Raw genomic sequence first — 21,994 nt, forward strand, 5'->3', positions numbered from 1 at the left:
TTCCTTCCTTCCTTCCTTCCTTCCTTCCTTCCTTCCTTCCTTCCTTCCTTTCCTCCTTCCCTTCCTTCCCTCTTTCCTTCCTTCCTTCTTTCCTTCCTTTGTTTTCTCCTTTCTTTTTTCTTTTCTTCCTTTCTTCCTTTTCTCCCCTCCTTTTGTTCTGATTAACAGTAATTTGCTTAGGTTGCCCTTGAGCTAACTGAAGCAGCCCTGGCTGCCTTTAAACTTCAACATGCTTGCCAAGCCCCATGTATGCCTTCAGTTTGTTTTTTAGTGATATGTACAAATAAGAAAACTTCAAAAAAACAACAACAAAAAAGACTACAGGGTGAAAAATAAGTTTTCTTTGGATTTGTTTGCCTCCTCCCTGTTCCCTCAAGTTTCTCTCTCTTGAAGCTTTGTCATTATAACTTACTAGGCAAGGCTTTCAGAGGTAGTCTATGAAAGTATAAGACAATATGTATATAGTCCTTGTGGATGCAGTGACACATGCCTGAAGCCCAGCACTCAGGAGTTAGAGGATTACTTGAGTCCATGAGTTCAAAACCAGCTGTCTCAACATAGCAAGATTTTTCTTTTCTTTTCTTTTCTTTTTTTTCTGTCTTCTTTGTTTCATTTGTTGTTGTTTGGTTTTGTTTTTTTGAGACAAGGTTTTCTGTTTCTCTGTGTAACAGCCCTGGCTGTCCTGGAACTCATTTTGTAGACCAAGCTGGCCTTGAACTCACAGATCAGCCTGCCTCTGTTTCCCTCCCTAGTGATGGGATTAAAGGCATGTGCCACTACACTCAGCTCAACATAGCAAGATTTCATTTACAAAATAAGCTAGTTGTGGTGGCACTCGCCTATAAATATGGGTGAGGCAGAGGCAAAAGGGCCCAGAACTCAAGGCCATCCTCTGCACAGCAAGGTCATTGTGGGCTACTTGAGACCATCTCAGTTGAGAGACTATACAAATAAAACTGTACAGCCTGAGAATAATTTTATGTAAATGGTAGCATATATTGTATATTCTGCTTTTTTTCCTCTTTTGTCTAATAATATACCTCAATGAAAGTTTCATTTTAGCTCATGGCTGCCTGTTTGTTTGTTTCTGGGTGTGTTACCTTGCTTGTCTCTTTATTGCTGGAAGCTAACATCTTTTAGTCTTTGGCCATTGCCAACAGTGCACTGATGCCTGTCTTCTTGGTGTACATGTAAAGTGATGAAAATGTAGGTATGGGTTCAGAGAGTATGCAATTGCAGATATGCCCCTACTGCCCCTAGAAGAACTGCTGATCCCATTAATACTCTCAACAAAATGTGTGATGATCATGGCCTAAGAACTGGGTTTTCTGCTGGGCAGGAGGATCTTTGAGTTTGAGGCCAGCCTGGTATATACATAGTGAGTTCCAGGATAGCCAGGGTGACACAGAGAAACCATGTCTGGAAAAACCAAAACGAGAGAGAGAGAGAGAGAGAGAGAGAGAGAGAGAGAGAGAGAATTGGATTTTCTGATTCGTGATCAGTCTGTTTGCTCTATGTGGGAGGTTGTTAATCTAGGTGGAGACAATCTTCATCACTGCAGGTTGCAGAGCTGACAACAGTGGCTGCTGCTCTGCTATTGTGATGGGTGAAGGGAAGAGATGCAATGCCAGCCTTGAGCCTCTGAAAGGATGTTACCCTGGAAAAAGTGTACTTTGTGTACCACACAGAGGCCTGACTGGCCTTCGGTAACTCACATCTAGCTAGAAGGCTAGGATCTACTCAAGCTGTCAAATCAGATGATGTGCACAGAAGTTGGCAACCTGAGAGCAGCCCCCTGGCTGTCAACTGCTTTCCACTTCCTCCCTCTGGGCAGGCTGCAGTGTGAGGTTGCTGCCTTGTGCAGCTGGCTTAGGAGGCATGGGCTGTTCCCCAGCCAGCTGCAGAAATGACAGCCGTTCCTTCTTCTAGGCCATGACACCGTTAGCTTCTCCTCTGCACGCACCTTAGCTCCTTCCTCACTCACTGAAGCCCAGCCAGTGCTGAAAACTCTGATACAGTATGATTCTGACAGGGTTTCCCTGTGTAGCCCTGGCTGACCTGGACTCTCTTTGTAGATGAGGCTGGCCTTGAACTCACAGAGATACACCTGCCTCTGCCTCCCAGAGTGCTGGGATCACAGGTGTGCACTATCACGACGGACTCATAGAACTATTTTTAAAAGCAGAGACTAGGCGCTGTGAGACTGAAAGTATATTCTCATCGTGTATGCGTGTATTCTCAGGCACTTTCCTGCATGGGAATGAGGCAGTTGTGAGCTGTGAGCACCCCCGAATATATACAGTCTCATTCAAGACAGGTGTCTTTCCTTAGGAGTCCAACTAGAGCTTAGGGTACAAAGAATAGACTGTAGTCATAAAGGCTTCAGTCCTTTGGAATGGCCTCCCTAGTTCTTTGACTAGTCCTCAGGTGTTACTAGATAAACAAATGCTCGCTGGGCCTGTAAGTTGTACGGCAGGAACCTGTCAGCACTGCCTCTGCCCAGGGGAACAGAGAAGGACGGTTTTCAAGGTGTATTGTTTCCATAGCCTTTTATTATTTATTTACTTGGGCACAAGAGTGTTTTTCCATGTGGCTGCAAGGCTTATGCTTATGAGAGCATTCTGTTTTTGGAAAATTTCATTTCTTCATGATGTCAGTGTCGGTTTACTCTAAATCAGTTAAAAAAAAAACATGTAAGAAACCCAGAGGTTTTACCTTTAAATAGCCTCCCCTCCTCTTCTAAATAGTTGAGTCCAACACAGAACCTTAGCCTGTTCTGTGGTGCTGCTTGATAGATTGCATTTCACAGGCGTGTGGCCACTCTTGGCTGTTCCCTGTGGGCTCCTCCGATATGTTCTTGACTGCCCCTTGCCCTTAGGCGCGTCACTTGTCACGTGGACTAACTGGTGGCTTTTCCTTTCCTTCATGATTCCATGTAGTCTAAGAGTTGACTGATGAAAGGGTGGATGTCTGTGCAGCAATGCCAGAGAGGTCTCACGAGGACACCGTGGCGCATGTGGGGTGGCCTCCTGAAGAGGTCTCTAGGCTTCCCCTCTCTGGCTGTGTGACCCATGACTTCTAAAGTTTTAGACTTTTGCACATAATCGTGTTTCCTTCTTGCTTTACTTGGGTGCTTTTTTTTTTTTTCCCCAAGAAAGCATATTGGATTTCTTGCTTAGTTTAAATTTTTTAAATTGCATTTGTTTGTTTGTTTGTTTGTTGTACACACATAGGTTAAAGGAAAACTTATGGGAGCCAGTTTTTTTTTTTTTCTTTCCATTATGTGGGCTCCAGGGGTGAGACTCAGTTCATCTGATTTAACCACTGAGCTAGCACATCACATTAGCCTTTCTTTATTTTGTTCTTTTCTAAAATACTAAAAACAATGAAATTTTTCCTCTGTATATTATATGTTTTCAATGTTAATGTGTTGTGTTGTCTTTTGTTTGTTTGTTTGTTTGTTTGCTTTGTTTTTCAGGACAGGGTTTCTATGTGTAGCCCTGGCTGTCCTGGAACTTACTCTGTAGACCAGGCTGGCCTGCCTCAGCCTCCAGAGTGTTGCTATTAAAGCTGTGCACCACTACACCAGGCAGCCATCTTATTTTTAATTTAGGTATTCTACAGTTTTTAATCCTTATATGTTTGGAAGGTTGTTTTATTTTTAAATTGTTTCTTCTGCTTTATTTTATTTTATTTTATTTTATTTTATTTTATTTTATTTTATTTTACTTCTATTGCTGTATTATTAAAGAATGAATCAGGAGCTATTTCTACCTTTGAGCTCTTGAAATTTTACTTTGTGACCTAACCTATTGCTGATTCTGTTTTAAAGATTTATTTTATAATTAATTACTTTCATGAATGCGTGTGTGTGTGTGTGTGTGTGTGTGTGTGTGTGTGTGTGTGTGTGTAATGCCAGTGAAGGCCAGAGACGGCATCAGATTCCTAGCAGCTGGAGTTACAGGCAGTTGTGAGCTACCTGGCAGGGATTCTGGGAAACAAATTTGAGTCTTCTGTGAGAAGAGTAAGTCCTTTTAACTGTTGAGCCATCTCTCCAACCATCTTTGTTCTTTTAGGTATTACCTTCATCATTAATGTAACTCTGTTTTTGATTATCCTAAAATTATACCTCCAGATTTCAATTATAGGTTCTCCTTGTATTTGGTTCTCAGTAATACACACACACACACACACACGTGTGTGTGTGTGTGTGTGTGTGTGTGTGTGTCATGGCATATTTAAGTTGTTTGTACACATTGCTAAATTGTTCCTGGAGGGTGACAAGAGGCCCTTTCCTCATCCCCATCTGCTAAGTACCCTTGAGAGACTGCCCATGTACTTGGCATAAGGAGGAGGCTGTGTGATTGTTTTCACATGTATTTCTTGGATTCCCAGCCAGACTAAACACTTTCAAGTGCCTATTAGCCACCTGTAGTTCCGCTCTCATGCTTTACCTGTTCCCTTTGTTTGTTCATGCAGCCCCTGGACACCTCCCCAGGGTGCCCTTCCCCTTGTGTGTCCTGGAGCCAGCTCTTGGGGAGCAGGATCCTGCACCAGGGCTCAGTGGCTGTGCTGCTTGGTGTTCAAGGTGTAATTTCCTATGTGCTGACCCTTTTTTCTCCCGATGCTTAGGGGATGCTGACCTCATCTTAAAAGGCCCTGGGACCTCAGAACTTTTCATGATAGTCCTCTGGGAGCTGAGTTCAGATCTAGCAGCCTTCCTTACCTGTCTCTCCTCTGGAGGCAAGCAAACAATGGCTAAGGGTGCTCTGGCTTTCTGTTGGTTGTATTTTTTTGAGACAGGGTTTCATGTAGCCCAGGTTGGCATCAAACTTGTTATATAGTCAAGGATGACCTTAACCTCCTGGTCCTCCTGCCTCCACCTCCTAAGAGCTTACTCTGCCAGGCTATGGTGTTCAAGTTCTAGAATGCCAGCCTGCCAAAAACAATTCTGTTTTGTACGGCAAAGGTGCTTTTGTGGAGTGACTCTGCAGTGTGCAGGGGAAAATCTCTGTAAAGTCTAACATTTCTGGTGGGCTGGAACTGAACTTACAGCTTCATGCTTGCTTACTAGGCAAACACCAAAGTCTGTCCCCAGACTTTTTACTTTTTTTATTTCTTGAACAAGATCTCACAAAGGTGTCCAGACTGCCCTTCAGCTCACTCCACCATCCATCTTTCTCCCTCGGAGCCAGGTGACAGGCATGCTCCTCCGGAGCCAGCTTTCTTAAACTTCTGGTATCCTCAGAAGTTCCAGTGTCTGTAAAAGTCAGGTGGAATTAAAGCAGTGTGTTTCTCCGCCCAGAGCTGCCGGGAGCAGAGAAGCTCCAGACACCTCTAGAAGCCTCAAGAAAGTGTGTGCTGCCTCTTCCTGATGACTCTGCTGTAGAGTGCGTGTCATTGTCCTTTGGCAGAGGTGGAAGCTTCTAGGCTTCTCAGGCTGGGCACTCCTCCTGGGTGGCAGTTTCTATCTGGACACACTGGGACACAGGGCAAGTTTGGGGCTTTTGGCTGTCCTTAGGAACACTTCGGTGCCTGTAGCAGATGGAGACCTGCCTCTGTGATAGGGACATGGAGTTTAGGACAAGCTGTGTGACTTGGGGTGGGAGTGGGTGTCGGTTTTCCAGGTTCTCTGCCTCAGTTTCCTCAGTCCTCAGGCTTGGTCTTGTTTGGTGAGGAGTCAGGTAATGCACTGCAGAGTCCCTTTGGAGGACCAAGGAAGGCTCACAAGGTGGAGCTTTGTTCTTAGTGCTTCAAACCCTGAGAGGTTCCTTATGCCCAGCCCTGTAACTTGTTTTCTCTCCTCCAGTCATCTGGGCAATTTCAGACCAACTCTATCCAGCTTTGCTAGAATTCACCAATGAGTTAGGGAAGAGGAGGGAACTATGTCTCTCTCTCTCTCTCTCTCTGTATATGTGTGTGGTGTATGTATGTATGTATGTGTATGTATATAAGTGAGAAGGACAAAGCCCAGGCTTGGATGTTGTTCCTCAGGGGCTAGAACACATTTTTTTCTTTTGAGACAGAGCCTCCCACTGGGCCCTAGTTCTCACCATAGGTTAGGCTGGCTGGCTGGCCAGGAGGTCTCAGGGACCCAGCTGTCTCTGCCTCCCCAGCAGTGATTACAAACATGCACCATCACACTAGTTTACTTTATGTTTCATATGGATTCTGGCGATCTCTAAGGCAAGTGCTTGACCAACTGAGCCGCTGCCCTAGCCCCAAAGCCTGGTCTTTGCAGTACAGATTTGCCCTCAGGAGCTTGGAACCTCACATCTGCCATCCTGAGAGATGGAGCAGACTAATGTTTCCTACCAGAAGCTGGAAGCTTCAGCTTCCGAGGCAGGCAGGGCCGCAGACACTGGCAGGGCCTCTCAGACACTGGGATCCTACTGTACAATATGCAGGGAGAGCTCCCTCCAGGCCACTTAGGAAGAATCTGGTCGGTCGGTGCTTGGGCCCTGGGAGCTGTGGCTCAGGTGGTGAGGGGTGAGCCTTTCCTTTTGGATTCCTCCAGTGCTTGCAGCCTCTGTTCTACCTATAGACAGGGCCTCAGAGGAATTGTTTTTACAGAAACTAGGGATCATCTGAGATCTCTCCCACATCTTACACAGATGGTGCTCATCTGTGCTTCTGGGGGGGAGAAGCTGCAGTTCTGTGCTTAGACCCTGGGGGAGCTACTTTTGGAGCCAAGATCTAGTTTCTGCATACTTTTTCCCCTCCCCCTTAGGTTTCCAACTCTTGTTGGAATTTCCAGCAACCACATAGGGGTCGCTCACAGCCACAGCTGCCTGTATTTCAACTTCAAGGGATCTGACGTCCTCTTCTAAGATTCTGTGGGCACTCACAGGCATGTAGATGCACGTAGGCACACACTTGAATAAACATTTAAAAACATTGAAACTAAAATGATAAAAAAAACTGCACTATTACTCAGTGTTTTTTTAAATCTATTTTATGTTTTAAAAACAAAGTTAAGCTTTCCTTTTTTTTTCAACTAATCTGTATCTTTTTAAAAAAATGTTTGCAGCTGTGTGTGTGTGGTGTGTGTGTGCAGTGAAATGTGTACATCTTTAGTAAACAGATTGGTGAGTTTTGACAAATAAGTATATTCATATGACCAAGTGAGATCATCACATATTTTTTCAGTTCATTTTCATTAAAAATATGATCTGTGCATCTTCCCATGTAGGCTAATACTAATAACATTTTAAGAACATGAATTACATTTTTATAGTGTGTGTGTGTGTGTGTTTGTGTGTGTGTGTGTGTGTATGTGTGGGTATGTGTGGGTGCCATAGTTCATGTGTGGAGGTCGGAGGCCAACTTGAGGGACTTATTTCCCTCTACCACCTGAGTCTCGCTGGGATTAAACTCTAGTCTTTAGGCTTACTGTCATGTGACTTTAGCCACTGAGCTATATCTCCCCCAACACACACCTTAATATTCATTTGTTGAATATTTTAGAGAAAGGTGCCAGAGTTTTGTCCCCAGAATCAGGTCTCCAAAACATGGAATCTCATACAAATAAGTGAAGGAAGCAACAGAGGAAAACAAAAGAGGAGATGGATTTGAACTTGTGATTCAAAGAAGGAAGCAGCCTTTCTGTAGTCAGCAGACCTGAGGAGGGATATGCAGCCTCCCTGATGATCACAGAAATGTAAATCAGGATGACACGGAGATGTAGGTTTCCAGCCACCTGGCTGGCAGAGACTAAAAGGCTGATGTTGGTGAGGGTTAGGGAAACAAGCAGACTCCTGGCCTGCGGGAGGAATGGGCACGTGTTTAGTGGATTTAGAGGACAATGGCCCTACTTTATAAATAACCATCCTTGTCATTCCAGTAGTTCCTCTCTTCTAGAATCCCATTTCACACACAAGAGGGTAAAGTGTGTGGGTCATTGCAACATCAGCTCAAATGGGAAGCAACCTAGCGTTATGGAATGCCTTGTGTCAGGGCAGCGTGATGGGATCCTATGCTGTAGATGAGGAAGCTGCTCGCTTCTGACACAAAAGGGATACACACTCGTGGTGTAAAGGAAGAAAAGGAAATTTGAAAATGGCCTGAGACTCTCCAGTTCCTTTCAGTGAGAAAAAAAATCTTCTAGTTCGATGACATGGTAATTCTCTGGTGACCGCAGTCACTGATCACAGCAAGTTGCTTTTGTTCTGTAGGACAAGTGGTTTTTCTAGCCATTGAGCTTCATCGGAGCATGTTATTCTGAGATGTTCCGGAAGCCAGGTACGGGCCCAGGGGCCACATTTGCTGCAGTGAGACACTTCAGAAGGGGTGCAGATGGAGAACAGTAGAAAAATCACAGGTGCTGTGCTGTGCTGCTCTTGTTTATTCATTAAACAGACATTGCTGAGTGACTGCTGAGTCAAGTGAGGCGGAAGCTGCTGGAGTCTCACCACCTTCTTGTAAACAGATAATTATTGGATGGGATGCAGTGGCGACAGTAATAGGACCAACTTTCGTGGTGTTACCATGGTGATCTGAAAAAAAAGGAAAAGGAACTCTCAATAGTACTGAAACTGAAGCTCTGTGACAACAGGGACTTAGCTTATGCTGCAGCACCTGCAAAAATAATGCTCAGTGCATAGTCGCTGCTTCATTAGTGGATAAAATTTGCTTACTGACTCAGGGTCCCAGCAGATGACAGAAGGCACACTCATTTTAGGTAACTGGAGGAGGTCTACTGTGTCAAAGAAGCCTCGAGTTCTGCAGGACTCTAGTAAAGTCTTAAGGGACAATGAAGGGACCTGGGCTGAGGTGCAACCCTGAGGCTGCAGGAGCCAAGAGCTTTGCCAGAGGGAACCAGACAGGAAATTTTGTTTCCCTTTGATCTGCTGAACCTACCTGGGAACCAGAGGGTAGAGAACCCAGAACAGTCAGTCAGGTGCCCAGAGCAAACCTCTAGGTCTTCCGTGGCAATGCCTGGGGACTGCATCATTTACTCTACAAAGGGCCCCATTAGACTGTCGTTACCACCCCAGTCTAACACCCAGAAAACATCTGGGTTCGTGTTCAAGGCTGTCTGCAGTGAGACTGTTAAGTGCTATTCAAAGAGATGCAGGCACACTGGGGGCTTTAAACCCAGGGCAGGCCACAGTGTCTGCAGTGCGGTGTGACCTAGAGGCCAAGAGCCTTGTGTCTGAAGCCCACTTGCAGACACCTGAGGGGGAGCAGATTGATTCGGTTTCCTCATCTAAGTGGTGGGATAATATTCATCTTCCCAGAATCCTCGTGAGGCTGAAACGGTGATCACAGAAAAATTGACACCTTGTAGACTCCTATAGATGAGAGTCGTTATCAAGAGGAGCCCTAAGCACACTTGACCCAAGTGGGAGGTAGACTCCAGAAGAATGCATAACTGGTGTGTTTCCTGTGCTTGGAGGACAATAGTTGTTCTTTTTTAAAAAAATATTTATATACTTTTTTTTTTTTTTTGAGGCAAGGTAGCCCTGCCAGGCCTGGAACTTGCTGTGTAGACTAACAGGACTTGAACTGAAAATCTACATTGCCTCTGCCGCCCAAATGCTGGGATTAAAGGCATGCAGCGCTATGCCCGATCTTTCTTATTTTTGAGACAGGCCCTTTATGAATCTCAGGCTGGCCTTAAACTTGCTAAGTAGCCAGGAACATCTTTGAACTTCTCCTCCTGCTTTGCTTCCCCAGTGCTGGCACTGCATATTCTTTGAGGTGCCGAGGGTGGAATGGGTTCTCTGTATCTGCTGGGCAAGTATTTGAGCTATGTCTCTAGCCCAGTTCACTTGTTTGTTGGTTGCTTTGTTTATATATTTTTAAGCAGTGCTGGGATCACACATGCTAGGCAAGTGCTGTGGTTGCTCATTTTAAACAACTTCCTATTTGTGTCTTCCAGTTTCTGCCTATCAGCTCTGATCACTACGATAGTCCAGAAAACATGGCTACCTCCTTCTCTTCCTACCTCTAAACAACAGGGTCTTTCAAGGTGTTCCTCTGCCTCAGGTTCTAAGGCAGGGCCAAGGTTCCATGGTATGAGTGATCAGCGGAACTTGTGCCTGCAATAATGGAGGATGTGGAGCTGGGGACATAGCCGAGTTGGTAGAGTGTTGGCCTAGCATACACAAGGCCCTGGGTTTGACCCCCAGCATGACAAAAACTGGACATAGGGATACATGACTGCATACCTACTCTGGGGAGGTGAAGGCAAGAAGATCTTTAAGGATGCTTAGCTACATAGTGGGTTTGGAGACATCCTGAGCTACAGGAGATCTTGTATCAGTTGGATGACAGGCAGGAGAGAGAAGGGGGGGAGAAAGAATGGAACACTGGATTCTATCCCATCCTCCACCTGTGACCAGCTGTGCGACCTGAGACCAGTATGTTTGCTGGAGGCCCAAAGTTTGGCATTTCCATAAAAAACAATACCAGATTATAATATGAAAGTATCAAGTAGAAATATTTGCTCAGAGCGCAGCCCAGGAGCGCTGTACTGTCTAAGTTTCTGTCTTGTTTTTTTTCCATCTAACATTATAATACATGCCTTGTTCCACGGGATTTGAAATTCTTTGTAAACCTTATTTTCAGTGGCTGCCTAATAATCCGTCAGCTGGATAGACCATCCCTTAAACAATTCTCTATTGTTGAACCTCCGGGTTGCTTCCAGTTTCTTATTGTCAGCAACTGCGCTGTAAAGAACATTTTTTATTCAGTAAGCCTTTCTGGTGTTTTTTCCTGTTTCCTCAAGATGGTTTCCCAGAAGTGGAATGACTGGTTTGGAGGTTCTTCATGTTTTAAGTCTCTCCTTACAGATTGCTGTGAGGGCTCCTTTCTCTGCCAGCAGGATGTGTGGAGTGGTCCTGCAGGCAACTCCTTGCCCTCACTGGCTCTTTCTTCTCTCCCCAAAGCCTCATAAAGAGGATGGCGCAGAGTGTGGTGGAGGTCATGGAAGACTCCAAGGGCAAAGCACAGGAGAACCTCCTGGCTAACGGAGGTAGGTCCACGAAGGGTTCTTCTTTCTCAGGAGCCATTTCCCTCACCATGGCCACAATGGAAGCTCTGAATAGCCAGTCCTGTTAACCCTTACTGTCCCACCTATGGAAAAATCCCACACACCTCTACCCGTTTATCATTTTTTTTTCTAAACAAGGTGTGAGAAGTAGCTGCATGTGCCAAACAGTGCCTCCAACCAGAGACAGCAGGGCTGTGTCAAAATACATTATGACGAGTGCTCCCATTCCCAAATTTTGCTGACAGACACATATTCAGATATCATCTAATGTTGTTTTGGCTGTTGAATGTGCACATACCATTTGGGCTGTTTTTCAAATGTATAGCAATAACTTGGAGACTTTGAAGTCTAGGCATGGTGGTGCACACTTGTGGTCCTCCCACTGGGGAAGTGGAGGCAGGAAGAGCAGGTAGTCAAGGTCATCCTGAGATACTTAGTATGTTCAAGACCAGCCCAGCCTAAGAAAGACTCCGTCTCAAAATAGAGAAGCAAACACACATACATAAAACAAAATCTGGACACTTTTAAAACTCCAGAATTAAATATTTACCTGTCTGTGGAGAAAATTCACGTTGGCTCTCCACATATTGTAAACGAGAGCATACATGTCTTACAATTATATCATTTGGGATAAGCAGCACATATATGAACACATGCATGCCCCCCATGGAAATGTCAAAAGGCTTTTCAATTTACTGGCTTACATCGGCAAATGGAAGTATCCGCTCTCCCCATTCTGAACCTGGATGTGCATGTCTTTGTGGTTTAATAACCCGTCTTACATTATGTTTCAGGTCTGAAGGAAAAGATGAAATGTTTAAAGAGTAGGTTGTGCGTGCTGTTGGCTGTGCACATGCTCAGTGTGCTGCTGCATGTCCCTGGGAAGGTGGGGCGTCAGACTGGTTGTGGGGGTACAGTGATCAGGCCTCAAGGATTTCTCTAGCCACAGCTTTAGAGCTGGTCACCATTCCCAGGTGATGCAGTTCGGAGTTGTTTCATTGCTGTCTCCCGCTCCCTCCTGTCCCCCTCTGCCTATCCTGAGCAACGTGCATGTTACCTGGAAACTGGACTGCATTGACTCTATGGGGCTCTGGGTGAACTTCAGCATCCTTCTGGTTGTTGTCTGCCTTGTCCTAAAGCCTGTCTCTGGTGTACCACCTGCTCTGTAAGGATGTCAGCTTAGGTGACAGGCCTCTCTTCAAGTGACCTCAGTGAGGTTAGTGCTTATCATAAGTCTAGATTAGACCACTCCTCGTGGTAGAAGGAACTGTTGGCTTTTTTTTTTTATCATCTGCTGTAACTGGCAGAATGAAAGAGTAAATAATATCATTTATTTTACTTTTTTAGACAGTGTCTTGTGGCCAACGCTGGCCTCAAGCTCATGGTTATCTTCATGTTTATTCTTCCCAAGCACTGGGATGAGAGGTGTGTGCACCATGCCTGGTTTATGGTTCATGTGTTGCTGGAGGCGAAACCCTGGGCTTTGTTTGAGCCATGCTACTCTGAGCTACATCCCCAGCCCAAGCAAGTCATTTCAGAGTGAATAAAACTCCTAAGAACAAGCCGGACGTGGTGGTACACGCCTGTGATCCCAGCATTTGGGGAGGCAGAGGCAGGAAGATCTCTATGAGTTCAAGCCCAGCCTGGTATACAAATTGAGTCTAGGACAGCCAGAGCTTGATACACAGAGAAATCCTGTCTCAAAAAACTGAGAGAGAGAGAGAGAGAGAGAGAGAGAGAGAGCATGTCTTGAAAAACAAAACAAAACAAAACAAAACAAAAACTACTAAGTACAAAGGACCCTACCAAGTTCACCAACTGATCTTGTTTCAGAGCAGGTGACTTGAAGGGCCCCAGACTAGGAGGCTGGAGCATTTCTTTTCTGCATTAAAATTTCTTCTGGATGTGAAGGAAGAACTCAGGATTTAAGCATACACTCAAATGCTGATCAAAACACTCTCATGTTCCAGGGCTGGGAATAGGGCTCCTTGGTGGTGTTTGCTAGCAAAGCACCAGACCCCGAGATCCCACCCTAACGCTGCACCAGAACAAACAAACCACAAAAAGCAAACAAACCCATATGCTTAGCTTTCACCTCAAAGTTGATGCCACTTAACTGTAGGCATCATTCTGTGTGGGATCCACCCCTGACTGGGTTGCACTCTTTCTAAGAGACAGCACACTAAGACAGTGGAAACTTGGTCATTCTTGTTTGGTTCCCAGTGTCACTATCTCCACGCTAACCCACAAGGCCCCTGTGGGTTAGTCCCCATCATTTTCAAGGATCTTTCTGAGCATGCTCTGTGAACCAACCCTGCCAAAGGCCTACCAGCACAGTGAGGTGGTGCCTACAGAAGCAGCCAAATCTTAACCATACACCTGGTCATCAACACCTCCCACAAAATCCAGCTAGGGTCAAGATACCTTTTAAACCTCATTCAAGTCAAACTCTCCCAGAAGCCTTTTCTTCCTCAGGGCACTCTCATATTGGAATAGGATTTCCTAGAGTTCTGTGTTATTCTGCACATGGGATTTTAATCCCATCTCCTGCAGGGAGAATTTAAGGCACTAATATCATGAAGGCCTGAAGTGGTCAGACCTGGTCAGGCCATCTTGACCTTGGTCGTTCGACTTTCTGGGCCTTGCTTTTCTCACTTGCAAATGGACTTAATAACAGTCGCATTTTAGGCTCTTAGCTTTTGCTTTGTCTTTGCCACTAGCTGAGTATGAAGTATGATAAGACCTAGACCCATGTGAATCTAGCAGAAGCAGAGCAGAAAACATGTGTGCAGCTAGCCAGGCATTAGGCCCATGCAGTCAGAATCCTGTATGCTAACAAGGCCTTGGCTCAGGTTTTTTCAGATAAAGTCCTTGTTGCTCAGAAGGCATCGGTCTGTGGGGAGTGTGTTTTGAAGGCCAGAGTGGCAGATACCACTCTGGAACAGTATTCCTGCCCATGGTATAGACAGGGAAGGACTTGCAGGTTATGCTCTGAGCAAAGGTTAGTGTCCAAAGCTAGCATGGAAGTGGGAGATATGGAAGAGAATCGAGGGAGAAGAGGTTATAGCTGCCAACCCAGAGGCCCACTGAGCTCCTGCAGGAGATCATTGTCAGCCTCCTGGGTGCCCCTGAGAGCTCACAGGCTGGTGGAAGAGAGACCAACAGTGCCCTGTACCCTGCAGTGGAATGTGCCCTCCTAAGAGTGAAAGCCACAGAGGCCCTAGACCTGGTGGCAAGGTCTAAAGAGCAGAGCTTGCTCTGAACTGTCTCTGCCAATCAGCCTATAGAATAGAAATCCCATGGCCATCTTGGCTATGATGAGCATGGCTGTCAGTGTCTTGAGCATTCTGTGGGCTGCTTGGTTCTCTAGGGTCCTGTGATGGGCTCTGGAGACAGGGAGGGAATGGTCCATTAGAGCAGCAGATCCAACCTTAGCACTGACTGATTAGGGCAGCTGGGTGAGAGGTTGAGGGGTTGGGCACTACTTGGCCTGGGTGGAAGGGATCCAGGATGCTGGAGGTGACAGGGAGGGTGGGGAGGGTGTGCCCCTGAAAACACACCGCTGTGACGTCTGTCTGGCTGCTGGTTCGTCACCTTCAGGAAAGGCCTGAGATCACCAGTGGGAGTTCTTTCTCTTGACCAATGCTCTCCCACAGTTAGCATTGCTGTCTCTAATGAGGTCTCATGTGACTTTGTTTAGTTTTGGGGTCATGGCAAAGACAAAACTTGTCCTAATGCTAAAACTTTTAATAATAAGCAGTCCAATTGGACCACCATCCCAAAATTCTACACAACGGGATTCCTCCACAACACATTCTCACTCTAGGGTCCAGGCTGGTCTAGAGCTCACTGTGTAGTTCAGTGTAGGCTCAAATTCAAATCAAGCCTCCTGCCTCAACCTTTGAAGAGTTGAGATTATGATAGTGGGGCAGTACACCTGGCCAGGTGATTCAGGCTCGAGTGGGGACTCTCTGCCTGGTTATGGCAGCCACCATCCACGTTCTCATGGCCTTTCCTTGGCTGTGTGTGGGCAGAGCTCTCTGATGTTCCCTATTCAAGAGCATGAATCCCATCAGGTATTCCAATTCCACTCACAGCATCTTAGAGATTCTCTTGTCCCAGGCCAAGGTGCCCTGTAAATTCTAATACCAGTGCAGTCACTGAAAGGTTACAGTGTGGTTACACAGGCTCTCCACAGCCTCTGCCAAGTCCAGCCACTCTAGAAGAAACTCCTGCAGCTTAGCTAGTCCCCTTAGTGATGGGAAGAGGGACCAAGGATCTTCCTCCAGGATGGACAGGGTGTTGTGTGCTCTATTTCATTTCTTCCTGCTGTGATGGAACTTACGTAACTTATTCTGTGATGGAGTTTCCTCATGCAGATAATGACGGCCCTTAATAGGGCTGCAGAGTAAATAAGATGAGCTGATTCATGTATCCCAGCCCAAGAGAAGCTGCAGGTCTGCATCTCCTTACTGGCTGGCCCCACCATCACTGTTTTTGTTTTTTTTTTTTTTTGTTGTTGTTGATGTTGTTTTGCTTTTTTAAGGCATTCCTGCCTGTTAAGTACTAGGGCCACTTCCCTCTTGAATCCTCTTTGTTTTCCATCTTCTCTTGGGGGGTTATACATTCACTCATCAAAGTTGGGCTTGCCCCAAACTGAATTCATCCTCTTTGCCCCATCCCTTGTACTGCTCCATGGTTGCCAGGTTAATGACTGTCCCTCCCTCCACCTAGTCACCCAGCCTAGGAATTTGGGTGTCACTTTACTTCATACCCTGTGTGTCATTGTCCCTACACCCTACTGAGTGGCTTCCTTCCTTTCTACTCCCAGAGCTTCTCCTGCCCCTCTGAGCTTTCTTCTCTCTCACCTCCACACTGGCTTCCATCCTCTCCCAACATGGAGTCTCCCACTGTGTATTCCTGTCCTACTTCTTCATGATGGTTCCAGGCATGAAGGGACAGATTTGACCTTACACCTGGCCTGTCTTCCTGCCTCCCTACTCCAGGAGTTTCATCTCGACTCTTGCCACTCCCCTTCCATGTGGCCATTAGTCCTTCTGACCCTTCACATTCTCACAGCCATACACAGCAGCCTCTGTCTGCTTCTTCAGGGTCCCTGTCCAGTGGTAGCCATGGTGGCTTCTCTAACAACCTGATATTATCCCTTGCTTACCGAACTATCCCTGGCACACTTATGAGCACTTGAAAGTGGGAGGGAAGGGTGTCTGCCCTGGATTCCCAACAGCAGGGAGCCAGACTTCATATAGGTAAAGGTGAGTGTCTGGAGGGTGACCACAGGTTCTTTCCATGTGCATAAGGACGAACATACATAAGGAAGGGCTGGTGTGTACAGACCCTGTCGTGGGAAATCCCCCCTAAGCATGGTGTTGCACACTTGTCATTCCAGCTACTAGAGAATGCCTACTCCTACTAGGGCAAGAGGGTGGCCTGAACCTAGGAGTTCAAGGCCAGCCTGGGCCACACAGAGATCAAAGGGATAAACAAAGAGAAAAAAGAAGAAGGATAGGAAGGAAGGAAGGAAAGGAAAGGAAGGAAGGAAGAAAGAAAAGGAGAGGAAAGGAAGGAAGGAAGGAAGGAAGGAAGGAAGGAAGGAAGGAAGGAAGGAAAGAAGAGGAAAGGAAGGAAAGAAAGACAGGAAGAGGGTAGGAGAAGTAACATGTATCCTCTGGATGTGTAGAGTATAAGAGTAATTAATCCCTTAGGCCAAATTGGTGGTGCACAGCTTTAATCTCACCATTTGGGAGGCAGAGGCAGAGGCAGGTGGATCTCTGTGAGTTTGAGTATAGCCTGGTCTACATAGTGAGACCCAGACTAGCCAGCACTATATAGTGAGACCCTGTCCCAAAACCAACCAAGCAAGCCCTTAAGAGGTGAATGGTCTGACCACTTTCTCAGGTAGAAACACCGACTCATTTTCTCTCTTGTTGGCATCTGGGGCTTAAACCAGTGTCCTAGTTTCATTTATGATAGTAAAAAAAATTTTTTTTTGACAAAGGCAACTTTAAAAGAGAAAGGGTTTATTTTCCTGACATTTCAAGGTCATAGTGCATCACTGAAGGAAAGTCAAGACAGGAACTTGAAGCAGCTAGTCATATCCAGTCAAGAGCAGAGAGAAAAGAATTCATGTGTACTTTTTATGTTCAGTTCCCTCTCCACACGTACAGAGTCCAGGACCTAGCCAAGGTAATGGTGCTGCCCACAGTGGACTGGGTCTTCTCACACCAATTACTTAATCAAGACGATCCCCTACAAACATTCCCAGAGTTTGATCCAGACAGTCCCTTGCTGACCTTTTCCCAGGTTATTCTAGATTGTATCAGTTAATAGCTAAAACTAAATACCACAGCTGACTGTGGTGTCTTACTGATTTACAGAGACATGCAAATCTCTGTGCCCAAGGTTCAGCCTGGTTTACATAGTGAGTTCCAGGCCAGCCAGAGTTACATACACAGTGAGACTCTGTCTCAAACAAAACAAAACACCTCTAAAAATCACAATCAGCCAGGCTCCGTGGACTAAAATATGTCAGTTCAATTGGCCCACCATCAGCTCCTCCCATTCCTCTACTGTACAGCTGGCTAGCATAGGCAGGAACATCGTTATTTGCAGTGGAATTTGTTCAGCTTTGATGGAAATGCAACAGCCAGTCACTAAACGATGCCCAAGGCTCTAGGTGGAAAAAAGCCAGTCACAAGCGAGTCCCAGCATGTGGCTGAGCTGTGAGAGGTCTTCCTTACAGTGAACGCTGTGGGTTAACATTGCCTTGCTCTTGGTGGGGCTCAAGAAGCAGGGGGACTATCCCACAAGCAGGTGGCACCTGTGACAGGCCATGGCTGTGTGGCTTGGGGGGCTGGTTTGATGCTTTCTGGTGTGCCTTTGGGATTCCTCAAAACAGAGCAGTGACCCAGCTGGGGAGGGTAGGCAGAGCAACTCTGGAAGGTGGAGAAGTTACTGATGGCCACAGAATGTCACCTTGGTTTCAACCTCTAGGGAGAGCAGGCTTCCTAGCAAACTCGCAGTGGAAGCTGCAGAGGGGAATTTGGGGGCCAGAGGTCACCTGCTACACTGCCCTTCCCTCTGCCTTGGAGTGTTTCCATGGCAAGCTGATGCCTCCCACTGGCTCTGAGCTGTTCCCTCATGGAGCATCTGCTCTTCCAGAGCCTATGTCTGTTCTTCGTTTTTCAGCTTCTCCCTGACTGCTTTGGTGTGAGCAACAAGCTCAGTTTGTCTCAGCTTGGCTTGGTTCTGGGTTCAAGTCTTAGTCTTAGAGACAGAAAGGCTGTGTTCACTTGTCAAGCTGTCTTTGCTCTTCCAGTTGACTTGACATCCTTCGTGACACACTTTGAGTGGGACATGGCCAAATATCCTGCCAAGCAGCCACTGGTGAGCGTGGTGGACACACTGGCTAAGGTGAGGAGAGTGTGCTTGGAGCCATCCAACCATCTGAGATGATATACATGGAGTCGGGACCCCATCACGGTGGAAAGCAAAGGGTTGAGATGTTAGCCCTGTGAGTGGCCCTGGACAGGCCTCCTCGTACCATGCCCTGGTAAGGTTAGACCTCAGGAGAGACTTGGGTGTACCCGTCACCCAGAGAACTGTCCCACAGGAGAGTCCCCTAGACGGGCCTGAGGCATTTGTGTTCTGACCCCAGACGCAGACAGCAATTCACTTCACTCCCCTACTTCTTTTCAAACACTACGATGGGTGGGAAGGATTAATCTCTCCTCCCTCACTGTGCACTTGGGGACCAGTGCCCCTTCGACGATTGATTGGTGGTCGAGTGATTGAGTTACTGGATACGGAATCCAGAGCCTTTCACACGCTAAGCATTCTACTGCAGTTTTCTTTTAATTTTTATTCTGAGAGACTGTTTCATTAAGTTGCCCAGACTGGCCTTGAACCAATTCTGTAACTCAAGCTGAACTTAACTTTTGTTCCTTCTGCTGCAGCCTCCTTAGTAGCTGGGATTACAGGCCTTGGGCACCAGGCCCAGCTCTGTTGGGAAACTTCATTGCTTTAGAAGACAGTTTGGCTGAGTAGCCCCACCTCTCAGTCACACTGTGCCAACTCATCCCCTAAGTGTCTTGTGGCAAGTCAGTCCCATGACAGGTGTTGTCTTCTAAGGATGGTCTCCAGCTCGATTACACTGTGTATAAGCCCCATAGCAGAGGGGTATGCAGGAACATTTGGGCATCCCATCGACAAGATAGCTTCTGTGTGCTTTCACCAGGGTTGAGGGCTGACTGTCCTGTCCTGTTGCTGATGCATACAGAACAAGCTCTACCCTGAACAAAGCTGCCCTGTTTTCTGAGTAGCTGAGCTTCCCCGAGGGCAGTAGGCAGGACAGGGTAGGGCAGGGAGGGCGGCTTTGAATCCTTTACTCCTTCAGGTCTCTTGGGAATCTGGGTGTAGCCCCTTGGGCTTACATCCCCTTCCAAGACAATCAGGCAGAGGTTCTCAAAGGTGCTTCAAGCAGGGCCATCCCAGGGCATTGTGCCAAGTATGGCTTCCAGAGATCCTCACCAAGCCAGAGGACACAGATTCTTGACGTTGGGCATGACAACTTGGGATTTTGAGGCCCAAGGGACACTAGACCTGGCTCTCCGGAGTAGTAGTAGGCAACCCTCTAGTCCACGGCTCCCAAATGTACAGCTGTTGAAGCATCAGACTGGGAAGGGATGTAGGTAGGAGATCAAATTCCACAAGTTGTGCTGTGTGCATGGCTGCACTCTCCACCACGGGGAACCAGCTACTACAGGCTGGTGAGACAGAGGTTGTAGGAGTCCACGTTGCCCTAAGAGTGTGCCCCCAGCCTGTCCTTGTTCTTCTAGGGGGGCAGTTTAGGGCCTTGTTCAGTGTGCACAGCACACTGTCCAGTAGTCACACGGTGTGGCCACCCCTTGACTGTGGCATGTGGTGTGATCCAAGTGTCCAGTGTAGCCATGCAGCCTGTGCAGCCTAGTGCGCATACGCGGTGGGGTGTCCCCAGTGAAGAAAACCCCACAAGGCGCCCGGATCTCTGTGGAGCATTTTTATAATGTCCCGGGAATCTATAATGGTTTCAAAGGAAAATAGTTTTAGAACGTAAGGAAAAGATAAGTCATACCCGCATAATCAATGCAAAGGCAGGGACACTGAAGGTCTGTACTGGTCCAGCTCCCATTCCCTTTTCCTCTATAGTGGTGAGCAGTGCCCAAGGCTCAGAGAGGACCCTCCTCTTTGGAGGGTATTCTGAGTATTAAAACTGAGACTTCCACAATATCATGGGTTTCATCTCATGATTCTCAACATCTCCTCCACCAAAACCCTGCACTGCCCTATAGCAGGGGCAGACATTGCTGCACACAAACACTCTCATCACAGCTGCCAAACTGGTAGCAGGGGGTGGCCTGTGTGTTAAGGCTACAGCAGTGGTTCTCAGCCTCCCCAACCCTGCGACCCTTTAATACAGTTCCTCATGTTGTGGTGACCCCCAACCATAAAGTTATCGTCATTGCTACTCCATTACAGTAATTTTGCTACTGTTACGAATGTAATATAAATATCTGATATGCAGGATATCTGATACGTGACCCCTGCAAAAGGTTAATTCAACCCCAAAAGGGGTCATATCCCACAGGTTGAGAACCACTGTGTTACATACTCTGAAGTACCCACTGCTGCCAGTCAGCTGATGTTATCAAATACCCACACCCACCAGTTTATAGTTATGGCTGCGGGGCATTGTTCACTGTTATGCTGTGTTTTTGCAGGGCCAGATCGTCTTTACATTACCTCAGAGCTCAGGCTGTGGGAGGGGCTCACTGTGGCCCTGAATCACTCACTGCCTTCTAGCCTCCAGAGTTTACTTACTGCTGTTGTCTTGAACCCCTCTTCACTGTGGCCAACTGTTCTTAGGGCTCTTCTAAAGATGGCATTCCTCCCCTATTAGACAGCTGGAGAGCCTGAGGCAGGGAACAGAGGTGCTCAGTTATTGTGCCCCTGCAGTTTGGGAGAAGGCTGTAGTCAAGCCTGGAGAGATGGATGACAGGGAGGCTGAACACGGAAGGTCACCATGGAAGACAGGATAGATCCTTGGCTGCCCTCTAGCAGGGACAAGGAAGGTGGACATGGAGTTACCTGGGAGCCTGACAGTTCAGCATCGCTTGCTGGGAAGAAGCCCCAAGCTAGTGTATGACACTGGGCAAGCTGTGTGTCTGGTACCTCAGCCCCTGTTCAGTGAGGTGTTGTCCCCATTCACTTCCCCATGACCTAACAGGGCAGGTGCTGGGCGAGGCTTGGGAGAGTCAGGAGGGAGACAGAGAGGACCGCCCTGGTGAGTAGGCAGTTCGTTGTTTTTCTTTTCTTTTTTTTTTTTTTCTTTTGTTTCTTTTCTTCTTTGTTTCTTTCTCTATCCTGAGACAGGATTTCATGTAGCCTAGGCCTCAAATTGCCTATGTAGCTGGGGATGAACTTGAACTGATCTTCCTGCCTCTGCCCTCCCAAGGGCTGGAATTGAGCCCCCAGTGGCTGCCTTGATCACTGTTGTTAAGTGTCCCATGGATGCTTGGTGAGATTTTGAAGAGTTTCACTAACTCTTCAAGGTGACCAGGAGCGTCTCTTCCCTCCTCCCTCCCAGCAACTGGCACAAATCGAGACAGACCTGAAGTCCCGCACAGCCGCCTACAGTGTTCTGAAGGCCAACCTGGAGAACTTGGAGAAGAAATCCACGTGTGTACCCTGCCCACTGCATTCTGTGTGCCTGTATCTGGCAGGGAGGGTTGTGGGGGGAGGGGCCCCATGGCGGTGGCCCTTGAACCAGGTGGACAGATGGAGCTATGCTTTAGGACCCTGGGGCAGAGGAAGAGAGAACAGAGCCAGGCCGGGTGGCTGCCCCTGCCTGTGAACAGAGCAGCATGGTGTTTCTTCCTGCTTGTCCCTTCCTTCCTTCCTTCCTTCCTTCCTTCCTTCCTTCCTTCCTTCCTTCCTTCCTTC

At 47.1% G+C, this 21,994-nt stretch overlaps 1 protein-coding gene across 4 annotated transcripts in view; it reads left to right on the top strand.

Annotated features, from left to right (window-relative positions):
* The window catches only part of Atp6v1c2 (ATPase H+ transporting V1 subunit C2), a 35,956-nt gene that overhangs the window by 3,227 nt on the left and 10,735 nt on the right, over nt 1-21,994 (top strand). For 2 of the 4 annotated variants that reach the window (XM_055625430.1, XM_055625443.1), the window contains exons 4-7: nt 10,893-10,978; nt 11,791-11,820; nt 18,333-18,427; nt 21,639-21,730. In XM_055625430.1, the coding sequence (XP_055481405.1) occupies nt 10,893-10,978; nt 11,791-11,820; nt 18,333-18,427; nt 21,639-21,730 (303 nt within the window). The remainder of the gene's footprint in view (nt 1-10,892; nt 10,979-11,790; nt 11,821-18,332; nt 18,428-21,638; nt 21,731-21,994) is intronic. The other 2 variants (XM_055625435.1, XM_055625453.1) reach the window with 1 other exon arrangement.

The sequence above is a fragment of the Psammomys obesus genome, unplaced genomic scaffold, assembly GCF_907164565.1.
Source record: "Psammomys obesus unplaced genomic scaffold, mPsaObe1.curated_primary_1811, whole genome shotgun sequence".
Taxonomy (NCBI): domain Eukaryota; kingdom Metazoa; phylum Chordata; class Mammalia; order Rodentia; family Muridae; genus Psammomys; species Psammomys obesus.